The sequence below is a fragment of the Brachyistius frenatus genome, unplaced genomic scaffold, assembly GCF_029030835.1.
Source record: "Brachyistius frenatus isolate BFR_SWC_R1_liver_20210118 unplaced genomic scaffold, ASM2903083v1 Contig_48, whole genome shotgun sequence".
NCBI lineage: Eukaryota > Metazoa > Chordata > Actinopteri > Embiotocidae > Brachyistius > Brachyistius frenatus.
In genome coordinates, this window is record NW_027210647.1 from 1 (window position 1) to 20782 (window position 20782).

The 20782-nt window shown below is 38.9% G+C and overlaps 1 protein-coding gene and 1 long non-coding RNA gene across 2 annotated transcripts; both read left to right on the forward strand.

Moving 5' to 3' along the window:
- Positions 1–6: 6 nt before the first annotated feature.
- Positions 7–1777, forward strand: LOC138623917 (uncharacterized). The gene is made up of 3 exons (XR_011311115.1): positions 7–392; positions 1050–1143; positions 1248–1777. It is a non-coding gene; the product is annotated as an uncharacterized lncRNA (long non-coding RNA).
- Positions 1778–4613: 2836 nt separating this feature from the next.
- LOC138624049 (hemicentin-2-like) lies at positions 4614–19501 on the forward strand. The gene is made up of 17 exons (XM_069703920.1): positions 4614–5381; positions 5717–6112; positions 6325–6645; positions 6732–7058; positions 7665–7922; positions 8017–8301; positions 8459–8570; positions 8674–8743; positions 9946–10327; positions 11163–11231; positions 14649–15038; positions 15621–15941; positions 16089–16364; positions 17040–17324; positions 17450–17573; positions 18005–18062; positions 18510–19501. The coding sequence occupies exons 1-17, from the start codon at positions 5321–5323 to the stop codon at positions 18927–18929; spliced, it is 4155 nt and encodes a 1384-aa protein (XP_069560021.1). The 5' UTR covers positions 4614–5320; the 3' UTR covers positions 18930–19501.
- Positions 19502–20782: the final 1281 nt, after the last annotated feature.

Consider the following 20782-nt stretch of genomic DNA (forward strand, 5'->3'; position numbering starts at 1 on the left):
CCTTACACGTGTTGAGGCATTTTTACGGCTTCCAGGTGGTTTTCAGTCTCAGACTTTGTTCATATAAGCTTACTGTATGTTTGCTGTGATCTTGTTCTGTTCTGCAGGTTTTCCAAGGATCTTGAGCAGCTCTGCATGTGAGGTTCAGTCTGAGGTCCTGACCTGTGTGTGTATCAGTGAGGGGATTCCTTTACCCATCATCGAATGGCCGCTGCTGAGGAACCACACAGAGTACTCTGTCACCACCACTGTGTCAAACCACTCTGTCAACAGCACCGTCACCCTGACTGTCAAAAACCATGGTAACACTGCTGTTGAGTGTGTCAGCATCAATGAAAATGGGGAAGTGAAACAGAGTCTCATCGTCCTAACTTCAGAGGGAAAAGCAACTGGTGAGTAAAAAAATTCACCCATGTGTAGTTATCATAAACGGGAAAATCAGCTATAGAGAATGAACAAAACAAACTTGGATTTTTCTGCAAAGCTGAACAAAGCCACACTGACTCCACAGATCAGACCAAAAACTGCAGTTACACACATAATGTGTGTGTTCGAATAATAGTCGAACAGTTCACAGTAAATATGGAATAGCATTTTGCTTGGAAAGCCCATCCGTATTGATTTATAAAATCTAGTCCGGTACTTTTCAGAAAGCAAATGCGAAACAATATATTCATATAGAAGAAAAGCATTTTTTGTAATGTACTCGACTTTAAATTGACTATGGTACTTTTCTGTTTAATTTTAAAAGTACACTCTGGATTAATAATATCTTAAGTGAAACTCACCAAAAGTCACCATGAACTCCTTCACAGCACATAAAGGTTTTAGGAGGAAAACATTATAAAAGGAGGTACTGGATTCATTAACCACAGCAGAACAAAAAGGGAAAGTGCAGGTCAAACAGTGACAACTTGTTGAACTGTTTTACTGTGAACATATAAAACACGTGATCTGCTGCAGTACATGTCATTTTGCATTTTCCTCTTGTTTCTCCGTGACCCTCAGCAGCTAGACAGCAGAAACAGTATTGTTGTATCTTTTTGCAGATCATCATGGGCCAAGTGCAGTGCTGCTCTTGATCACCGCTGTTGTATCTCTCATTGTGAATGTCATCTTCATAATCTACTTTGGGTTCCTTTGGTGAGTTACATCATCTTCATTTTCTGTTTTGGAGGCTCTGTTGATTAACTGGACATGTTTTACAACAAATCATGACGTACTCTTTTGTCTTTTTCTTTTTAAAGGAACTCCAGGAAAAAGGTGAAACCAAACCAAGAGGACAGAACTTACACGTCACTGCAGAAAACAGACAGATCACCTGAATATGATGTCATCGGTCAGTCTCAGATGTAACAAGTGTCACAGAGTTTAGTCGAAAATGGTTTTCCATACTTAGTCTTTTGAGGAAGCATACTCATTCATGAAGTCTTATTTTCTAGTTGGATATGATTTATAGGGATTGAATTTGTGAGTTAATTTAAATATTTTTGTCAATATACAGTATGCTTCCAAAGCTTAGCTTTCAATAACTTTTATTAATCCAGATAATGTCGACAGAGCATGCATTCTTCTGTAACCTCAATCTTACATCCCAAACCTTCACACCTGAGAGACTTCTTGTAAAATCACGGGCTTCTGTTGCAGCTGGGTTTAAAGTGCTTTTCTGGTTTATATATCTGCAGATGGGAACAGTAATTTCAATTGTGATTTGTAGATTTTATTTGCTATTTGTATAAATTTGCTTTGCCTCATTATCACAAACAATTAAACTCTTTACAGCTACAGTGAATATTTGGCCCAATTCATTGATCATACGTCTAAATTCAATTATATTTATTAAATAATCTTATGCCCAAAATAACTAAAACTTAAAACTGAGTTTTGAAATTTAAAATCAAAATCAGGCAGACATAAATAGACATATAAAACAAAAATAGACATATATACACCTAAACAATGGTGCAACTGAACCTAGTGCAAATGGCGCTGATGCGGTAGGGTGTAGTGCAAAAAGATCTAGTGATGTTGAAGATGTTATGTGTCGAGCAGAGTGACGGCCTTCGGATAAAAACTGTTCTTGTTTCTGATTAGGTAACTGATTTGATGGATCAGAATATAAAACATAGCCTCCTATTCATACTTCTCTATATGACTATATAATTGTTTAAAGTCCATACTCTAGCGAGAACACATAGATTTGCCCGTTCAATCATATATTTAATGTGTGTACAATTTAATCTACATGAAATTTCTAGATTAGTTTAAATGTTTCCTTTACTGATTTAAAACTTGCATTAATTAGCATGCTCAAGCTGTTATCCTTATTTCGACATGTGAAGTCTTATAAAACACAGTATTCAGTCATACATTTTCTTAGTATGGAATAAATACACACTCGTTGTGCGAATGTTGCGTTCACTTCCCGATGTTTTGACTAAGTTGCTTTAATTGAGTGAAACAGCGCCCCCCCTCGATTGCAATTGCCGACTAAGGGAATCGGCTTGTGTGGTGAGAAAGGGTACTGCGCTGCTGTGGAGGCAGTGAGTCTCCTGGTTTGTTTATCTGCTAGTTGGTTAGTTAACTAGTCCAGGTTAGATAGTCAGATAGATAAATTAAAATACTACGAACTGGATCGCAGGTGAACACGAACAACATCAATGGCGCTACTTCGTTGGAAGAGAAACCCTGCTGGAGATAATATTTGGTGGTTGTTCATTATTTTTCCAACATGAAGGACAGGTAGTCTTCATGGTAAGTTAAACAAACAGTACAACACAAGAACTAGTTTTACTGCCTGCTGTTTTTTTTAAAATTTTAAAATTTTGTTTATCTTTAGCGCAATAACACTTGTTAACTGTTGATGGTGTGTATGGACTATTCAGATCCAAGAAAAAAGTTCATTAAAATGTCAATTGTTTGAAAAGAAATCAACCTAAAAGAGCTCATGTAAAGTACTTACTATTTGATGTGGAGGTTTTAATCTACAACATTGCACTGTGCTTATCATTAAACATGGACAAGATTTGTTTACACAACACTAGTAGAAGTTGCAATTTTCAAAATAAAATACAATACTAGTGGGCCAAGAAACGGCACCTCTTTCACATTGTCATTATCAACACACCAGGTGATGTAATACTACAGGTACCAGACGACTTGTACAGAGTGGTGACTTTTGACTTTTTAAACCAGATATGCTGTGGCATGTAAACAAACGCACAAACCAGAATAAAGGAGGAGGAGCCAGGATGGTTGATGATTGATGGACAATCTGTTGTTGTGGTTCATGACAAAAGCATCATGTTGAGGTTCAAACTTAAGTGCTGCCGAGAGATTCCTTGTACATGTACAGCCGTCTGCTGTTTGGCAGGGAAAAGCGTCGCATAAAAAACATGAACGTTCGAATTTTTTCAATTAATCTATTGACAGAAAGTCACACTTTAATTATTTTGATAATCAAAGGGTTATTGTAGCAAGAAAGTCTTTACTGTCTGATCACGTATGACAGTAAAATGAATGTTTTGGATTGAACAGTTGAAGCTGTCATCGTCGTCTGGGAGAAATTATAACGGGCACTATTCACTACTTTCCGGCATTTTGAAGACAAAATTAATCTGCAGATGAACTGATAAATACGAATGATTTTTGGTTGCAGCCCATGTAGACAGATTTTAAAACGAGCCCCTCAAAGTCCTGGTGACACAGCCGTGTCTTCAGGTTCAAATGCAGTCAGTGTTTAATTATACACTAAATGATTGAGACTAAACAGTTGTGTTTTTGAACAAAAATAGTTGTGATCAAGCATCTTAAGTGCAAACAGGATGTTTTCATAGATTCTAAAAAAAGCAACACTCCAGTTACTTGGCTAACAACTGTAGCTACAAATATTGCTCAATATAAATTATAAAATCACAGAAACATGCAGAAGTGTTTCCAAACAGGATGCATGCAGCGGAAATGGTGAAATGGTGAAAGCATTGTCTGTCTCTATTTAAAAATCTAGGCGTTTAATGCACTTCATCTGTTTTGACTTATATCTTTTCTATTTATTATTTTAATACATGCCGATAATAACCTGTAACAAAGCCCAATAACAGCAGTGCGGCAGTGTTGTATGTGTTGTGCACTGCTGAAGTGATTCAAGAAGCCGCGTAAGAAACCACACGAGGAAAAAAGTATTTGCTGGTTTGTCGGTTTCTCAAGTTAACAAGATGTTTTGGACCAAAAAAAAAAAAAAAAATCACAATTACAAAACTTCCCTTTATGGAAAGTTTCACATTACTTCAGTCATGGGTGGGATTCTTTTCCAAAAACAAGAAAAATAATCAAACATACTCTTTCATTTCATTATTTAATGATGAAAGTTGAACATTTTGTAATTACATATACAAGATACATAGTGCGATATAAGAGATCATTGCTGTATTAACCCTCGTGTTGTCCTCGGGTCAAACTGACCCGCAGCTGTGTTCAACCAAGTTCTATTTTATTTCTATATTTTTTGGGATCATTGGTCATCATTCTTTAAAGAAACCCTCACAGCCTCCTTGTCACCAATGATCCCCAAAAAATATGAAAATAAAATAGAACTTGGTTGAACACAGCTGCGGGTCATTTTGACCCGAGGACAACACGAGGGTTAAAGCTGGTCTGTCTCGGTAGAGGAGCAGCATCGTTGAGTTGTGTGCCAAGAAACTTCCTGAAACCTTGTTGCACAAAGAAGGCAGAAGTAGAAAAGAAAAAGAGAGGAAGAGTCACTTTTGAGCAGAAAAGAAGCTGTGGAGAAAAGAGAGAGGACGACTGGAGGTAAAACAACATTTAACTTGGGTTTAAAGTGTCTTTTTTAAACTATAAATAGCTGTTGTTATCATTACAACACCTTTAAACATATTATGGCACTGATGGTAAAAGTAAGAGTTGACTTTGCTGGAGAAAAACTGGGTGGATTGAAGAAGTCTAAACTTGTGACAGCTGGTTTAATCATTCGGGTGACCAAAAGCCAGACAGCTGCCCTGAAATATGTCAGGACTCAATAGATATTTATTGATTATTTATTTTATTAACTCGATTTATTTACCTTCTAAGAACAAACATAACAAAATGTTTTACGTAAAAAAGTTAGGGAAGTCACGGCCCTGGTTTAAGTGCGTCGTTACAATCGCAACTGCGGAATAACTGAACATGCAACATCCTGAACTCCGCGTGTGATGTCAACTGCGGACTTTCCCTTGATTCAATTTCTGCATCTTTATCGCATCTGCTGCTCTAAACTTTGTCGTGTGGAGGAAGAGACGAACACGTCGGGTATCAAATCAGGATGTTTGTTCTCATCTGGGCTGCTCTGCTTCTCTCTGTGAGAGGCAGCAACGCTAACACAGGTATGCATCTTCTTTGTGATCTTCTAATGCCACCAAGGTTAAATATTCATCTGCATGTTTGTGTTTGTGTCACTCTGACAGATTTTAAACGTTTATTCTCACCCTGAATTGTACAGTTAATTAGTAGCATTACTGCCATCTGTTGACTTACTTGGAAACTAATCGTCATTTCAATCTTTTGTCCACCACATTTATTATGGATTAAAAAAATGTATACGATTCTGAATTTCTGATGTGTATGCAGAAGCCTTTTATGGCTTACTGGATATCATGGGTACAGCCAAAAATGTTATATTGTTTGTCCCTGTTTTTGTCTCCTCCTTTGTAAAATGCAGGTTCATCAGTTGGTGAAACACGCTGTTGGGATGGATATTGTGTCACTCTTAGTGAGGAGGAACTAACAGCAGAAGCTGGACTCTGTGTTGTGATACCGTGCACTTTCTCGACTCCTGATACCTTTTATTTCAATCGCATAGTTTGGTTCAAATGTGAACCATCTCGACCAAAATGTAGCAATTCTGACATGATATTCAACTCCAACATGTACGGCAAAACAGTTCAGGATGGGTTCAAAGGACGAGTGTCACTTTTGGAGTCTAATCTGAGCCAAAAGAACTGCAGCATCATCATTAATGATCTCAAAGAGTCTGATTCTGGATCATATCAGCTCAAAGTGAATAGTTACAACCGTGGATTTTCATTCCCTCCAAGAGCAACTGTCTCTGTTAAAGGTATGAAAAGCTGCAGCAAAAACAACCAATAAGAGTATAAATCTTCAGTACTGTGCAGCAATGTATTTTGTGCTTTTATAGTCTTAATAAAGCATAAAGCAATTTGTCATTTGTCGCCCTCTGTGGGCACCTAGTAGGAACTGCAGCAGTTCCTGGTGAAACTCTGAAGCCCATATTGAACTGTATTGACACTAATGCACTGTTTCCATTAGGTCTGAGTCAGAAGCCCACAGTGATGATTCCTCCGCTGACTGAGGGACAGCAGACCACACTGACCTGCATTGCTCCTGGTCTCTGCTCTGGATCTGTTCCTAACATCACCTGGACGTGGAAAAGAAAAGGAGAGAATGACTCTCACATCTCAGGAAATATCACTCATGTCAACACTGAGGCTCTAAGTCCTGTCACTCAGATACACAGCTCAACTCTGACCTTTAACTCTTCAGCTGAACACCACGGCACTGAAATCACCTGTAAGATCAGCTTCACAGGGGACACAACTACAGAGGAGACTTTGACTTTGAACGTGAGCTGTGAGTACGACTCAGTGTTGTTGGAGGACAGTCGCTTTTTGTTTGGAAGCCATACGAATGTTTTAATTTGTCATTTTGTCTCACAGATATTAAGGAAGTTAGAGTCACCGGGGATGTAAGCGTTAAGGAAGGCGAGACTCTGAATCTGACCTGCAGCGTTGAAAGTTTCCCTCCATCACTTTTCACGTGGACGAAATCTTCCGATGAAAACATGTTAAATGGAACAGAAACTAATTTACAGAACGACACTTTGCCCGACCTGCACAACGACACTGAAACCTACCAGCGGGAGGAAAGTGGAGTGGGCTTGTTTCTCATCTCTAATGTGACAGCAGAAGATTCTGGACAGTACATCTGCACAGCAAAACATCTCAACAGCACCCTGAAGAAAAAAGTCAACGTAACAGTAATGTGTAAGTGCACAACTTTGTGCTTTTAGACAGAACGTTTTTACTAGTAGTCTTTTTACTACCATCAGAAACATTCAAATAATCCCACATCTCCAAATATACCTGATGCCGTCTCACCATTTTTATTTTCAGGCTTCGGGCTCAGGAAGTTTTAGACATTGATGCCCTCTAGTGTTAGCATTTAAAAATAAATAAATAAATAAAAACACCCGTGTGGTTGGTTGACAAAGCAGAAAGGGTGCAAAACATGCATATCTTTTTTTTTACCCAGGTGCTGAGTTACAAAACAAAAAAAACAAAAAAAAAGATACTTCCTGTTAAAACAGGAACTCGCATTAGTTTACAGAGCAGCCGACAGTGCTACGAATTCCTGTTTTACCTGACCGTGCATACAGTAATTCATAAACATTACACATCGCTCATTAAAATTCTATACTGTATAGAAATATCAATCAAACAGCTGTGTATTTTTCATGTACATTGCAGTGTTCTTAATAATGCATATTTTAAGATATTTTCACATTTTTTTCAAAACGCTTTTGGATTCGTTTTCTCCCTCCTCCTCTTAAATATATTACACTGAGTAAATTGCTAAAATGTCCTCCGCAGATATAAGGGAACCTCGGATCGCTGGGAAGACGACCGTTGGGGAGGGAGGCGTTCTCAATCTGACCTGCAGCGCTGAAAGTTTCCCTCCGTCTCGTATAACGTGGACCAAACTTGGATCCAACGTGAGCCTGCACGCCGACACCGGATCAGCCTCGCTCGTCATCCCCAACGCGACAACAGAACATTCCGGAGAGTACGTCTGTACGGCACAACACCTGGACGCAGCTGTGACTGTGCACGCTGACGTGGCCGTGACTTGTAAGTAGACGGTACTGGTCTCGACTGTGACGTTCATGTTCTCGGCGCACCTGCAGCTCACCTCGTGTTTGTTGTGATTCTTAACTGTTTTTAGGGTTTCCGAAGATCCACAATGTCTCCGGATGTGAGGTTCAGTCTGAGGTCCTGACCTGTGTGTGTGTCAGTGAGGGACTTCCTGTACCCGCCATCGAATGGCCGCTGCTGAGGAACCACACAGAGTACTCTGTCACCACCACCGTGTCAAACCGCTCTGTCAACAGCACCGTCACCCTGACTGTCAAAAAACATGGTAACACTGCTGTTGAGTGTGTCAGCGTCAATGAAAATGGGGAAGTGAAACAAAACCTCGTCATCCGAAGAAACTCCTCCGATCAAGCTGGTACTTTGTTCCCAACTAAAAAAGCTTCCGCAAACTTTGGCCTTTTGACCATAACCTATTCTGATAGCCGCTGGGCAAGTTATTGTGCAGAATATTGTGATTCAAAACAACAGAGGTGTTTACATGTTCTTTTTTTTTTTGTTTCTCCCGATTGTAGATCAATCTGGAAAATTATCACAAAATATGTTTAAGCTGGAAATCATCATTGCCTTTTTAATTGGGGTACTTCTTACAGTAGGGATTTGCTGTTTGGCCAAAAAATGCTACAGGTACACCATTATTTCCATTAAATGATATCCAGGTTTTAATTAGGGATAATGTTTATACTGAAATTTGTCATCAGACACATTTTGCATTTCCATTTTTCTTTAGAAAAAAGCAGGAGACCTCTGGAAATTTGGACGAGACTCTGGAGATGGTGACCGGTCAAGACGATCCACTGGTACTTAAATATTTTATGTAATTATTAGAATATTTTTGTGCATAAATGTATGAATATTTAATAGTTTCTAGTATCTCCTCTATCTGCTTTTTAAATAACTACAACGGTTTGCATGTTTCGGTCAATTTCCTACTGGTCATATTATTGTTATTCAACGCAATAACGCTTAATGAACTTTGCAGTATTTTAGTTGAGTGAATCTGCTCTTTGAAGGAGCTCTTCTTGAGTCTGAGCAACAACGATGCTGCCAGGAAAAAAAAAAATGAATTCCCTGCTTAACACTCCACATGTGCAGTACATGGTCGTTAAATATCAGTTCAAAAAAGATATTGGTTAACGCTTTTAAAACCTGAGAAGTCGGGGTTAAAAGGCTGCTCTGCACACCTGCATTAATGTGATTGGATGTTACTAGTTGCCGAGCGGTGAGCAGTGAGTCACTGATGCTGAAGCTTAGATGACGCTGCTCGGTGCTCTGCCTGATCTAAATCTGAGTAAGATTCAGTTCATTTATAAAAAATCAGCTTACACGGGTTAAAAGTTGAAGACTTGAAAGATTGAGGTACTGTGAATTTGATCCCAGTCACTAGGAGATCATTCCTGCCCACTGCAATAAGACTGTACAATAACTCACCTCTGGCAAAATCCATCACAGTACAATAACACTGTTGACTGTGTTTCTTGGTTTGTTTGTATATAATATATATAGATATATATACTGTACTGTATATACTGTGCATTTTATATTTATATTTTTTTACTGCTATTTTATTGCTTTTCTATTATTCTATTCTATTCTATTCGATTATTTTATTCTATTATTTCTATTATTATCTTATTGCTTCTGTATGCTGCTGTAGCGAAGAAAAAAAAAAATTCCCCTCGGGGATTAATAAAGTAACTACCTACCTACCTACCTACGACCACATCGTTTTAGATAGCTGGAGTGCCCCTTCTATACAGGCAATGATCTTTTTTTAAAAAAAAGCAAATACATGTTGTGATGGATAAAACTATCTCGGGTCTCAAATCTGGCCTCAGCTGACATCCATTAAATGCCTGGGAAAAGAGAATATGGCTATGACTCGAAGAAAATGTTTGGCACTAATGTAAATATACCAGACAGAGACATTTTATACATTTCATGCATAACGTTGGGCTTTCCTGCAGCTGCTCCGTGAGTCATATTTTCATTGTACCAACAGATATATGACGGTCAAGCTGAACAAGATGATCAGACGCGTGCTGCAGAAAGAGCTCAGAATGGAGGCGTGGCAACGGAGAACGCAGGCCGCGAACTCGACAGTGAGCCAAAAGACGTGGAGTACGCCAGCATCGATTTCTCCCTGTTGAAAAGAAACTGTTCCAGGGAGGCAGCGAAGAAGCAAGAAAACACCGAGACGGAGTACGCGGAAATTCAAAGAGGAGTAAAACGGAACAGCGACGAGGACGGTGACGTGTTGGAGGGCAAAGAGGACGAGGCGATGGCAGCGGGGGATGAGGAGAGGAAACTTTGTGTCCCAAACGAAGAGGAAGGGCACGACGAAGCGGTGTACTCCAGCGTGAAGGATCTGATGGATGCGATATGAAGACGGCGTTTCATTGTCCAGTTGCCTGAGGATGACGTTTCTTTGACCTCAAAGATGTGATGATATAATGAACTGAAGATGGATTGTCATTTCGAACGCTTTCTACCGTCGGCCGCGACCTTCAAACACCAGTCAGAAGCGACCGCAAATGAGGGGATCGGTTGCCTTCAACAGAAACTGAGGACTTGTGGTGACTTCTGGATATCAATTTAGAAAAAGAGGGAGGGCCTCACATCCTTATCTGATTTTCAATAAACATTTGGTTCCTCATGATGTTTCGGACTTCTCTACCGGTGTCTTTTAATGGCTCGAGTATGATCAGTCAATCAGGGGAAGCTATTTGATTTGTTTGTTGTTGTTGTTTCTTGGTTTTAAATGGTGCAATTGAATCGAGAATGGATCGGCATGAACTGAATTTAACAGCGCATCTGGATTGAGAGGAAATATTCATTTGTTAATTAAAAACACATTTAGATGCAGAACGTATCGTAGGGTAGAGGCCCCGAAGAGCTAAAGTGGAACTTTAAAAACAGCTGCGGTACGGTCGATCACAGGCGTATGCACCAAATTAAAACACCGGAGAGAGTGAGAACGCGCGGCCTCTTTTGACGGATTGAATGAGGTTAAAAGAGCCTGTTCAGGGGTTAGCGCTGTCGTCTCGCAGCAAGAAGGTTCACGGTTCGAGCTTCAGCCGGGGGCCTTTCTGTGCGGAGTTTGCATGTTCTCCCCGTGCCTGCGTGGGTTCTCTCCGGGCACTCCGGCTTCCTCCCACCACCCAAAAACATGGGTGAGTGCAAACCTCTTGCTGTCTTTCTGTGTTGGCCCTGTGCTAGATGGGGATGTGAGGGCCTCGCCCAAAGTCAGCTGGGATAGGCTCGAGCTCCCCCGTGACCCTGCTCAAGGTATAAAGCGGGGTAAATAAATAAATGGATCGATGGAATCTGTAAGGTCTAAACATTTTAAGTGATGGGCTTTAAATAACAAACTAATACTGTTGAATGGGGATTTAGGTTTTCTCCTTCCCTAAACCACTGAAAATTCATGCACTCTGATTTAGCATTTTGAGGTTGACTATTCGGAATGAACGAGGAAATGAAACTTCGTGCCAAACGGGTCATTCAGGCTCGGCCGTTGAAGCAAACCTGCCAAAGGAACAGGTTAGTTTCGCAGAGAAAGTAACCGACTCAAAGTGATCTCTGTTTCTGGAACTGAAAACTCAAGAGTCTTCCTCAACTCGGGGTTAACAGACGAATAAAGTCAGCTATGGTGCGCACATTTATGTCCACCACAGGAATGAATTATGATAACTTTGATAACGCGTTCTTCTGCAAAACTAATGAAATCATTGCAATCAATCGTACTTGTGCTAAATATGCTAAACAATGTGGTAAATCGCAGTAAATATACAGCAGCATGTAGCATTTTAATAGCCAGCCTGCTAACATAAGCATTTAACCCCAAAGCGCCGCCATCACACGGCCTCTCGAAACTGTAAAGTCTGTTTTACCTGTCATTAAGACTCAAAGGGAAGGTTTGTATTTGTACAGGTCCCTTGTGTAAACAATACTCACCTGGAAGAAATTCTTTGTAAACATGCATTTCAAGGTTTTGTAAATTGGAGATATTGAGGAGGCATCTTACGAAGTTACTGTTTCTGTTGTATAAAGTGCTTTAAGTTTTCAAAGACAGTGCTGCAGGTTTGCAGTGGAGAGATTAAGAACCTAGCGCACATTTCATTGTAAAAAATACATTAAAGGACATTTACCCTAAATTGCAATATTTTTCACGTTTATTTCTTGTAGATTATTTCTGCATATGTTTTGGAATATTTTTATTTTTCAAACTGATAAAACATTGGCTCTATTTTACTGTAAATTCTTTTTTTTTTCTTCAAGTCATACATTTTTTTAAATGCATTTTTTATAAACATAAAACCACAGCCTTCAATATAACATACACTGGGGAGTGTGAAGAACACTATAAATACCCTCTGAGAATTTCGGAGAACAATACTTGTGCAATAAACCAATAACTATAAAAAAAAAAAAAAAACAACAACATACTGTTGCAACTACCGAGGTTCTTTGTAAGAGGCTGCAAAATGCTGAAATCAAGAACTAAGATGAATACTGAAACTAGCCTGCTGAGTCTGCTGGAGATTTAATTTGGTCATAAACGAGACGGAGCACTTAACTTCATTACTTTGATGACGAGTACTGCTTCAACACTAGTATCCAAAAATACCAAAGTTTGATACCGAGGCTACATCTACACATATTCTACATATCTACGTATTCCATCTAAAAACCCATAACACTTGCAATGTTTACACAGGAATAAATCTCAAGAGTTGGTGAGCCACAGCGTTTAACATACATCTTAACATACACTCGATTTCAACTTGCAACGCCTCGTTTCGCTCTTTTCAACACTCTTTGGCCACATAGTTGTTTGAGTTGCATGCGCTGCAGCAACTGGGGACCAGAGAGCACTCTGTGTGCAGCTGGTTACCTGGAGTCTACTAATACACTCTCACCCTCTAAACTCCACGAATACTAAAGATTTGCAGCACAATGTGTCGGGCAATTTCCTTTTTCTAAATTTAATCAAAGCAAAAAAAAAAAAAAAAAAAAAAAAAAAAAAAAAAAAAAAAAAAAAAAAAAAAAAAAAAAAAAAAAAAAAAAAAAAAAAAAAAAAAAAAAAAAAAAAAAAAAAAAAAAAAAAAAAAAAAAAAAAAAAAAAAAAAAAAAAAAAAAAAAAAAAAAAAAAAAAAAAAAAAAAAAAAAAAAAAAAAAAAAAAAAAAAAAAAAAAAAAAAAAAAAAAAAAAAAAAAAAAAAAAAAAAAAAAAAAAAAAAAAAAAAAAAAAAAAAAAAAAAAAAAAAAAAAAAAAAAAAAAAAAAAAAAAAAAAAAAAAAAAAAAAAAAAAAAAAAAAAAAAAAAAAAAACTAAAAAAAGTAGCGTTCAGGAACTGGTACGGAAGCAATGGTACTGGCAACGGTATCAAAAATGTTAAAATGGTATCCATAACAGTGCATACGTTAAAAAAACAAATGATTAAATGAATGACAATATTTGACAACTGCCCATCTGTATTCAAGTGGCACCGCAAATGTTAACCAGTAATGTTGATGCACATTATGCACATGATGCCTTACAATAGTTTCGATAAGATATTTTTGTAAACACAAGTGCAGCACTCCCCACTTTTTCAAAGTTTTCCACGAGTAAATAATCAAGACTTCAACTCATTTCATGTTCCACATTAGTAACTTTTTATTTTCACAATACACGATATGAGGTTCTATCTTAAAGCAGAGCAGTCTGAGAGAGGAAGTAATGACCGTCAGTATGAAGAGAAACTTCCTGGAAACATTTTGAAATGCAAAGACGAGAAGTAAAAGAGGAGGTCGGTTCACAGTAGAAACCCTGAGCAGGGATCGGTGAGGGGAAACAATTCAACGAGAAAGGTAAGACGCGACATTTAATATGAAATATTGTTTAAGAATGAAGAATTCAATTCTGCGCTAATGTCATAAAATGCTTTTTAAATTAATCAGTGTACATTTAATTGTGGAAGTTTGGGGTGGGAGGGGTTTCAATATTTGCAGATATAAAATGATCATTTATTCATCACTTTTGCATAAGACATACTACAAAGTGCATCAAATTCAAACATTTTAGGCATATCAAGATGCCAGTTAACTCTATTAATGTAACTACAGAAGGCTTCAACATGCAACATCCTGTATTTAAATCTGTGCTGTCAACCCTGAAGGTGTTTCGGAGTTAGTTTCATCCACCGAACTTTACACGTTTTTTTTTTGTTGCTCTTTTTGTGTCTCTGTGCGTCTGAACAGAAGTTTGTCCTGTGGAGGGACAGACTGTAGAAATCAAGATGTTTGTTCTCATCTGGGCAACTCTGCTCTTTGCTGACAAAGGTAAAGGAGGCAACTTTATTGAAATCTTACAAATCTTCGTCAATGTCAAATATGATGACACCATAAATATTCCGAATGATACTTAAATGTCCTTTCATTTAAAATGTTACTTTTAATGCAGAATCAATTTACAAAATAACATTTTAAAAGTGAAAAGTAATATTAAATTGTGTTTTACATATATTATATGCGTGCACCTCTAACTTATCCTCGATAAAATACCATAGCACCCTCGATGTCATTAAGCCAGTATATTAGATGCCGAGAACAGCAGTCAAGTAAAAGAGGCAGCCTTTCAGATGAAGTAATCTTATTTTATCAGTAAATGTCGTTGTTGTCAAAATCGAAACATAATCTGTTTCTGTTTGTCTTTTTTGCAGTATCAGTTGCAGCATTGAAGGAGGGGACACCAGTCTGTGATGGTGGGAAGAACAACTGTATCACTCTCCCTGAAGGAAAAATAACAGCAGAGGCTGGACTCTGTGTTGTTTTACCGTGTTCTTTCACTAAACCTGATAATGTCAGAAGTATAAGTTGGAACAAATGTAGTCCAGAATGTAACACAATAATATTTAACTCCACTGACAACGAAAACGTTGATCCCGGGTTTAGAGGACGAGTGTCACTGTTGGATACTGTCCTGGGGAAGAACTGCAGCATCATCATCAAAGACCTCACCAAGTCAGACTCTGGATCGTATCAACTCACAGTTAATCACCAGTGGAAGAACCCCATCACATTCACTCCTAAAGCAACTATTGTTGTTACAGGTATCAACGGCCACATCAACTACTTTATGTTCAGTGACTTTATAAGCCGTTAAACATGTTTGGCTTTTTCCATTTTTAAGAGAGCCGGCCCGTCCAAATTACAATGAAGTATATTTTTACATTTACCCGTAGCTGCATCGAGTCATGAAGACATGTTTGCTTTCACGTGATGTTATTTTGAGACATGAAACTGAGGTTTCTGTTACCACCGCAGTGACAGAGACAAAGACAGCAGATCCTTCTGGAAACAAGGTCATGGGTACTCAATGAGGGCAGTTATTATCAGAACTATGTAGTAAAGAAATAGTTTCAAAGAAAACTGTATTATTGTGTGATTTAGGTGAACTAATCCTGTAATAAGGCATAAAGTAATATTTGATGATAATCTGGTGGAGTTCTGTAGGATCTCGTACTAAAGTGACAAAGCTTTTATCTGTCTAGAAATGTTCCTCTTTTACCTCGAACTGTTCAACAAACCAACTGATTCTTTTTGTCTTCTTTGTCGACGATGACCTCCATCTTGAGTTCACTCATAGACTGAATCTTCCTCACGCTTTTTTTTTTTTTACATTCTCCCATTAGATCTGAATCAGAAGCCCACAGTGATGATTCCTCCGCTGACTGAGGGACAGCAGACCACACTGACCTGCACTGCTCCTGGTCTCTGCTCTGGATCTGTTCCTAACATCACCTGGACGTGGAAAGGAAAAGGAGAGAATGACTCTCACATCTCAGGAAATATCACTCATGTCAACACTGAGGGTACAAGTCCTGTCACTCAGATACACAGCTCAACTCTGACCTTTAACTCTTCAGCTGAACACCACGGCACTGAGATCACCTGTAAGACCAGCTTCACAGGGGACACAACTACAGAGGAGACAAAAACTCTTAATGTGACCTGTGAGTAGTACATTACTATTTACATTGGAAAATGTAAAAAAAAGAAAAAGAAAACGGTGTTAAATTTTTGCAAAGGTTTGGGACACTCGTTTACATGTTTTTATGTTTCTTTTTGACCGTTTTTCTAAAAGCTTTTTTCTTTTTTAGATGTCAAGGAGCTGAAAATCAGTGGAAATACGGATGTCAAGAAGGGTGACGCTCTGAATCTGACCTGCAGTGTCGATAGTTTTCCTGCGTATTTTGTCACCTGGACTAAATTTGGTTCCAACAAAATTCTGCACGAAGAAAATGGAAATGAAACGCAAAATAACAACGGACACGCTTCTCTTATAATCCCAACTGTGACAGCAGAACATTATGGACGATACATCTGTACCGCGAGATATCTGGAGGTCAACCTGACAAAAAACATTACAGTAACACGTGAGTACATTTTCCAAATGCTCTAAGGCAGAAGTCTTCAACAGGGAGGTACTGCAGGGGGTCTGTGAAATGTTTGGTTGATTAGACAATTTTTCAGTTTTTTTTTCTTCACAAATTTAAATGTCTTTAAATACACATTAACATGAATCCAACGTATTGTAGCGAATGGATAAATGGAGGCAGAAGATGTTATCTTTCACACAGGAGCTCTCTCAAGCTGGACACCGGTTCACTCACAGCGCGAGACTAGCCTGGACCTGTCCCTCCAAGCCTCCTGCACTCCTCCAGTTTAATATAAAACACAATTTTATACCATATATATATAGTCGGGGGTCCCTGCGCCATCTCTCTATCAGTTTGGGGGTCCTTGGCCTGAAAAACGTTGAAGACCCCTGCTCTAAGGAAGTAAATGTATTGTTGTGTTCTACATTATGTGTTAAATTGTAGCTACTAAAATACTGTGATATCTTGTCTTACATTTTGGGCTCTAACCCACATAATCCTTTTTTAATTTTTTTTTTTTTTTTTTTTTTTTAAAGGCCTTTCACAGATTTAGGCTTCCAGGTGGTGTTTAGTCTCATATTGGAGCCATGTTTAAAAAAAAAAAAAAAAAAAAAGTCTGTTCTTATGAGCTTACTCTATATTTGCTGTGGTTTTCTGTTCTTGTGTTTTCAGTTTCTCCAACGATCTTGAACAGCTCTGTATGTAAGGTTGAGTCAGACGTCCTGACCTGTGTGTGTATCGGAGAGGGACTTCCTGTACCCGCCATCGAATGGCCGCTGCTGAGGAACCACACAGAGTACTCTGTCACCACCACTGTGTCAAACCGCTCTGTCAACAGCACCGTCACCGTGTCCATGAAAGGTCAAAATATCTCCTTTGCAGAGTGTATCAGCAGTAATGGTAGTGAGGACGCAAAACTACATATCACCATTGTGAAAAATGAGCAACAGCAAGAGGGTGAGTAAAATACTTCTCAACACTAAACCACTGCTTTAATAAGACATTTTCACTTCCCTTTTCATTCAAGCACTCTCAACAAGACACGTAAATGACAACAGTTTTTTTTTTCATCTTGATTCCAGATCTATACACAAAATTGTTAAAGATTGCTCAACAGCCGGAATCCATTGTTTCGTTTGTGTTTGGACTTCTGATTGGGATATCTCTTTCAGCAATCATTGCTTGTCTGGCAAGAAAATGCTGCAGGTACAGTTTTAGATTTTGAAGTTTATTCTTACTGTGGTGCATGTCTGACATACAGACAGACACGCACGAACTGCTTTTATTTTAATTTATAATTTCAGGCTCAATTCTTGTACTAACATCAATTGGTAACGGATCATGACGGTGTTTTAGCATGTTTTATTCTGACATGAAAATCACATGGGTACACCAGGGGTCTCCTCTGAGAGCCACTTTGACTAAATGAAAGTGTCCGAGAGCTACTCATGTTTAGTAACATGTATACACATAGCTGAGCTCCACCCAAACCAACTGAATAGGCTTCTTTTATGTGGACAATGACAAATTCAAAATCACCCGTGTGCTAATTTAAAATCCTGTTTTAACAATGGCTTTTATTCAAACATTTCATTGTTTATTAACACGTATTCCTCTTTCATTACATTTCTTCACAGAAGAAAACAGAAGAGGTCTGAAAACCTGGAGATGGTGACCGCTGACTCTTTTCCACAGGTATTTATGTTACTACTAGATAAATGCTAATTAGGTCAAGTCTTGGAAATGTTTTACTACAACGTGAAGCTTGTATTTGTATCCTTCATTTTGCCACACAATAAGAATCCACTTGCAAAGACTTAACCGTGTTAAATGTAATATTTCACAGCGAACCTCATGTCGGCTTTTCTTAATGTTGCACTGCGATACGGTTAGACTGATTTGATAGCATCATCCCACAAAAACAATCTGAACTACAACTAAAATAAAAAAGCAGGTGTGATCAGTTTGACAAATTACCAACAATATATCACGTTTTTGAAGCTGCTTTCGAACCACTTATGTTTTGTGCGTAGGGTCTTGAATAACACCGATATCGCACAACTTTCATGCATTGTGTAGTTTTAGTCGTCGGGCTCGCATCCGCCAGCAAACGGAGTCTCGTATCTGCATTGTACCTAACAGATGGATGGTGTTGGAGCAGCGGACGATGATGGGATCCGCTACCAACAGGCAGCTGAAGGTGGAGCTGCTTCTACTGCGCAGGCGGCGCCTGATGGTGGCCGGAAACCGAAGGAGGTGGAGTACTCCCACATTGACTTCTCGGCGTTGAAAAGGAAGAATCCTGCAGAGGGGGAGGCAGAGGAGACACAAGACACCACAGAGACAGAGTACGCTGAAATTAAGAAAGAAGAAATGGAGGACAGACAAGACTATGATGGCGGAGAAGACGGTGAAAGGTTGGAGGGCGATAAAGAGAAGGAGGTGATGATAGAGGAGGACAAGGAGCCTGAAGAGTGCATTCCGGCTGAGGAGGAGGAGGAGAAGGGGGGTGAGGATGTGGCGCTGTACTCCAATGTGAAAGAAATAATGGGTGAGATTTGAGGACAGGATACGGTTTACTGTTAATGAAGCAAACAACGAGACAAGCATTTAACGGAGGATGGAGGATAAGTAAAAGATGGGGGTTGATGTAGTGCAGAAATCTGTGTTCAGATTTGATGCATGTGTGTGTGTGTTTTTTTTTAGGTAGCTATCGGCATTTCTTTTGCGTGCTTTTGTGTTTATGTATTTTCAGCACAAAAAAAAAAAAAAAGAAGACGAATGAAAAGAAGCAGGCAGATGTTAAGTAGTGATGTGGAAAGGAAAAATGTTTGGATCCCAAGTAGGATTGAGTTTTTCCTGTTATCTTAGCGTGTCGTTGTTACTCCATCCATTCCGCTACCAATACAATAGCAAAATCAGGTGACACCTTCTTCCTTGTACAGAATTAAAAAAAATCTACACAACTTTAGCTTCACACGCTTCCTCCACAATGAAGCCGCTTTGTTTATAAATACAATAGACTGTATATAAAAGTGGACGTAGCTTCCGTGTCTGAAAAGCGCGACCAACGAGGAAGTCCCTTAAACTGCAATACCACCGAGCGCCACCAGGGGTTGGCTTAAAAAAAAAAAAAAAAAAAAAAAAAAAATTCAAATTTTTTTCATGAAATACAAAGTCAATGCATTTTTGTAAAGTCATTATGGTGTCGTTTGCCAACATCACCCCTTCTTATTAGTTTTTTTGGGGGTCCGTCTGAAAATAATACCATCGTTAATTGGATATTAGACCTCAAAAAGTGGTAGGCTTGGGGGGGGCGTGTCTGTTTGATTGACAGGCCTGTGGTGCAGTCAGGTTTCCACTATAAGTGCGCGGGGCATAGTGTCCTTGGGTTTCCAGTCGCTTGTCCCCCAGCACGTCCATATATGCTCATTTATGGCTCCAAACTAGCAAGATGGCAATGGACACTGGTTGACGTCACTGTTGGTTGCTGCTTGATAAATATACAAAATTACACAAGTGGAAATCTTGAGGAACATTTGCACTCTTTGTTTGCCACAGACAGTTTGTTTGTATGCAAATTGGCATTGATGTATATCAACAGCTTTATGTAGAAGCTTTTTTTTTTTTATTACTCTTAGACAATGTACATTCAACATTTAAAAACAACAAAATGCAGCTGAAATGACATTTAAATAAACAGAGTAAATTATTACTATAAATGGGGAAGTTGTAATTGTGTCCTTTCTTTGGCAATGTCTTCTTTGGGCTGTTCTTGACAAATCTTCTGCTGTCTCCACGGTAAAGTTGACTTACAACACTGGAGGCCGAGGGATGCAAGACAACTTTATGTTTTTGGTTACATAATAAGTGCAGTTATTGTCTCGGTGTGTCCACCTCCACACTCGTCAATGGGTGAGCATGGGCGTAACCACGGCCTTTTTTTGGGGTGGGGTGGGAGGGGGGGGGGGGGAGGTTGTATCCCCTTAATACTGAGAAAATACCAATATGTCCCCCCTATATAGAGTAGAAAATATGTTAAATCGGGGTCTCGGTCAGTCAGCGGAGGGGAACAGGAGAGAAGAACGCTCCCTTCACCCGATAAGAAGAAAAAGCAGCAGCCGGACAGAGGAGTTTTTTTTTTTTTTTTTCAAACAGTAAGTAACAGATACCTGAACAGGTAACAGCTCAGTAGAAGAGGCAATAATAACCAACATTTCAGCGGACTGCTACCACTGTACAATGTACACTTTATAGACTTTTAGCTAAGTTAGCTAACCCGCCTTGTTTGGCTCCTGACAGGTTCAAAGTTTAATTATAAGTGTGTGACGGTGTTATGGAAAGGTTTCCTACAATGTTAGATTTTCTTGTTTGATCAGTTAACAGCTGTAATGTCGCTCTGCTCGAAGCCACCA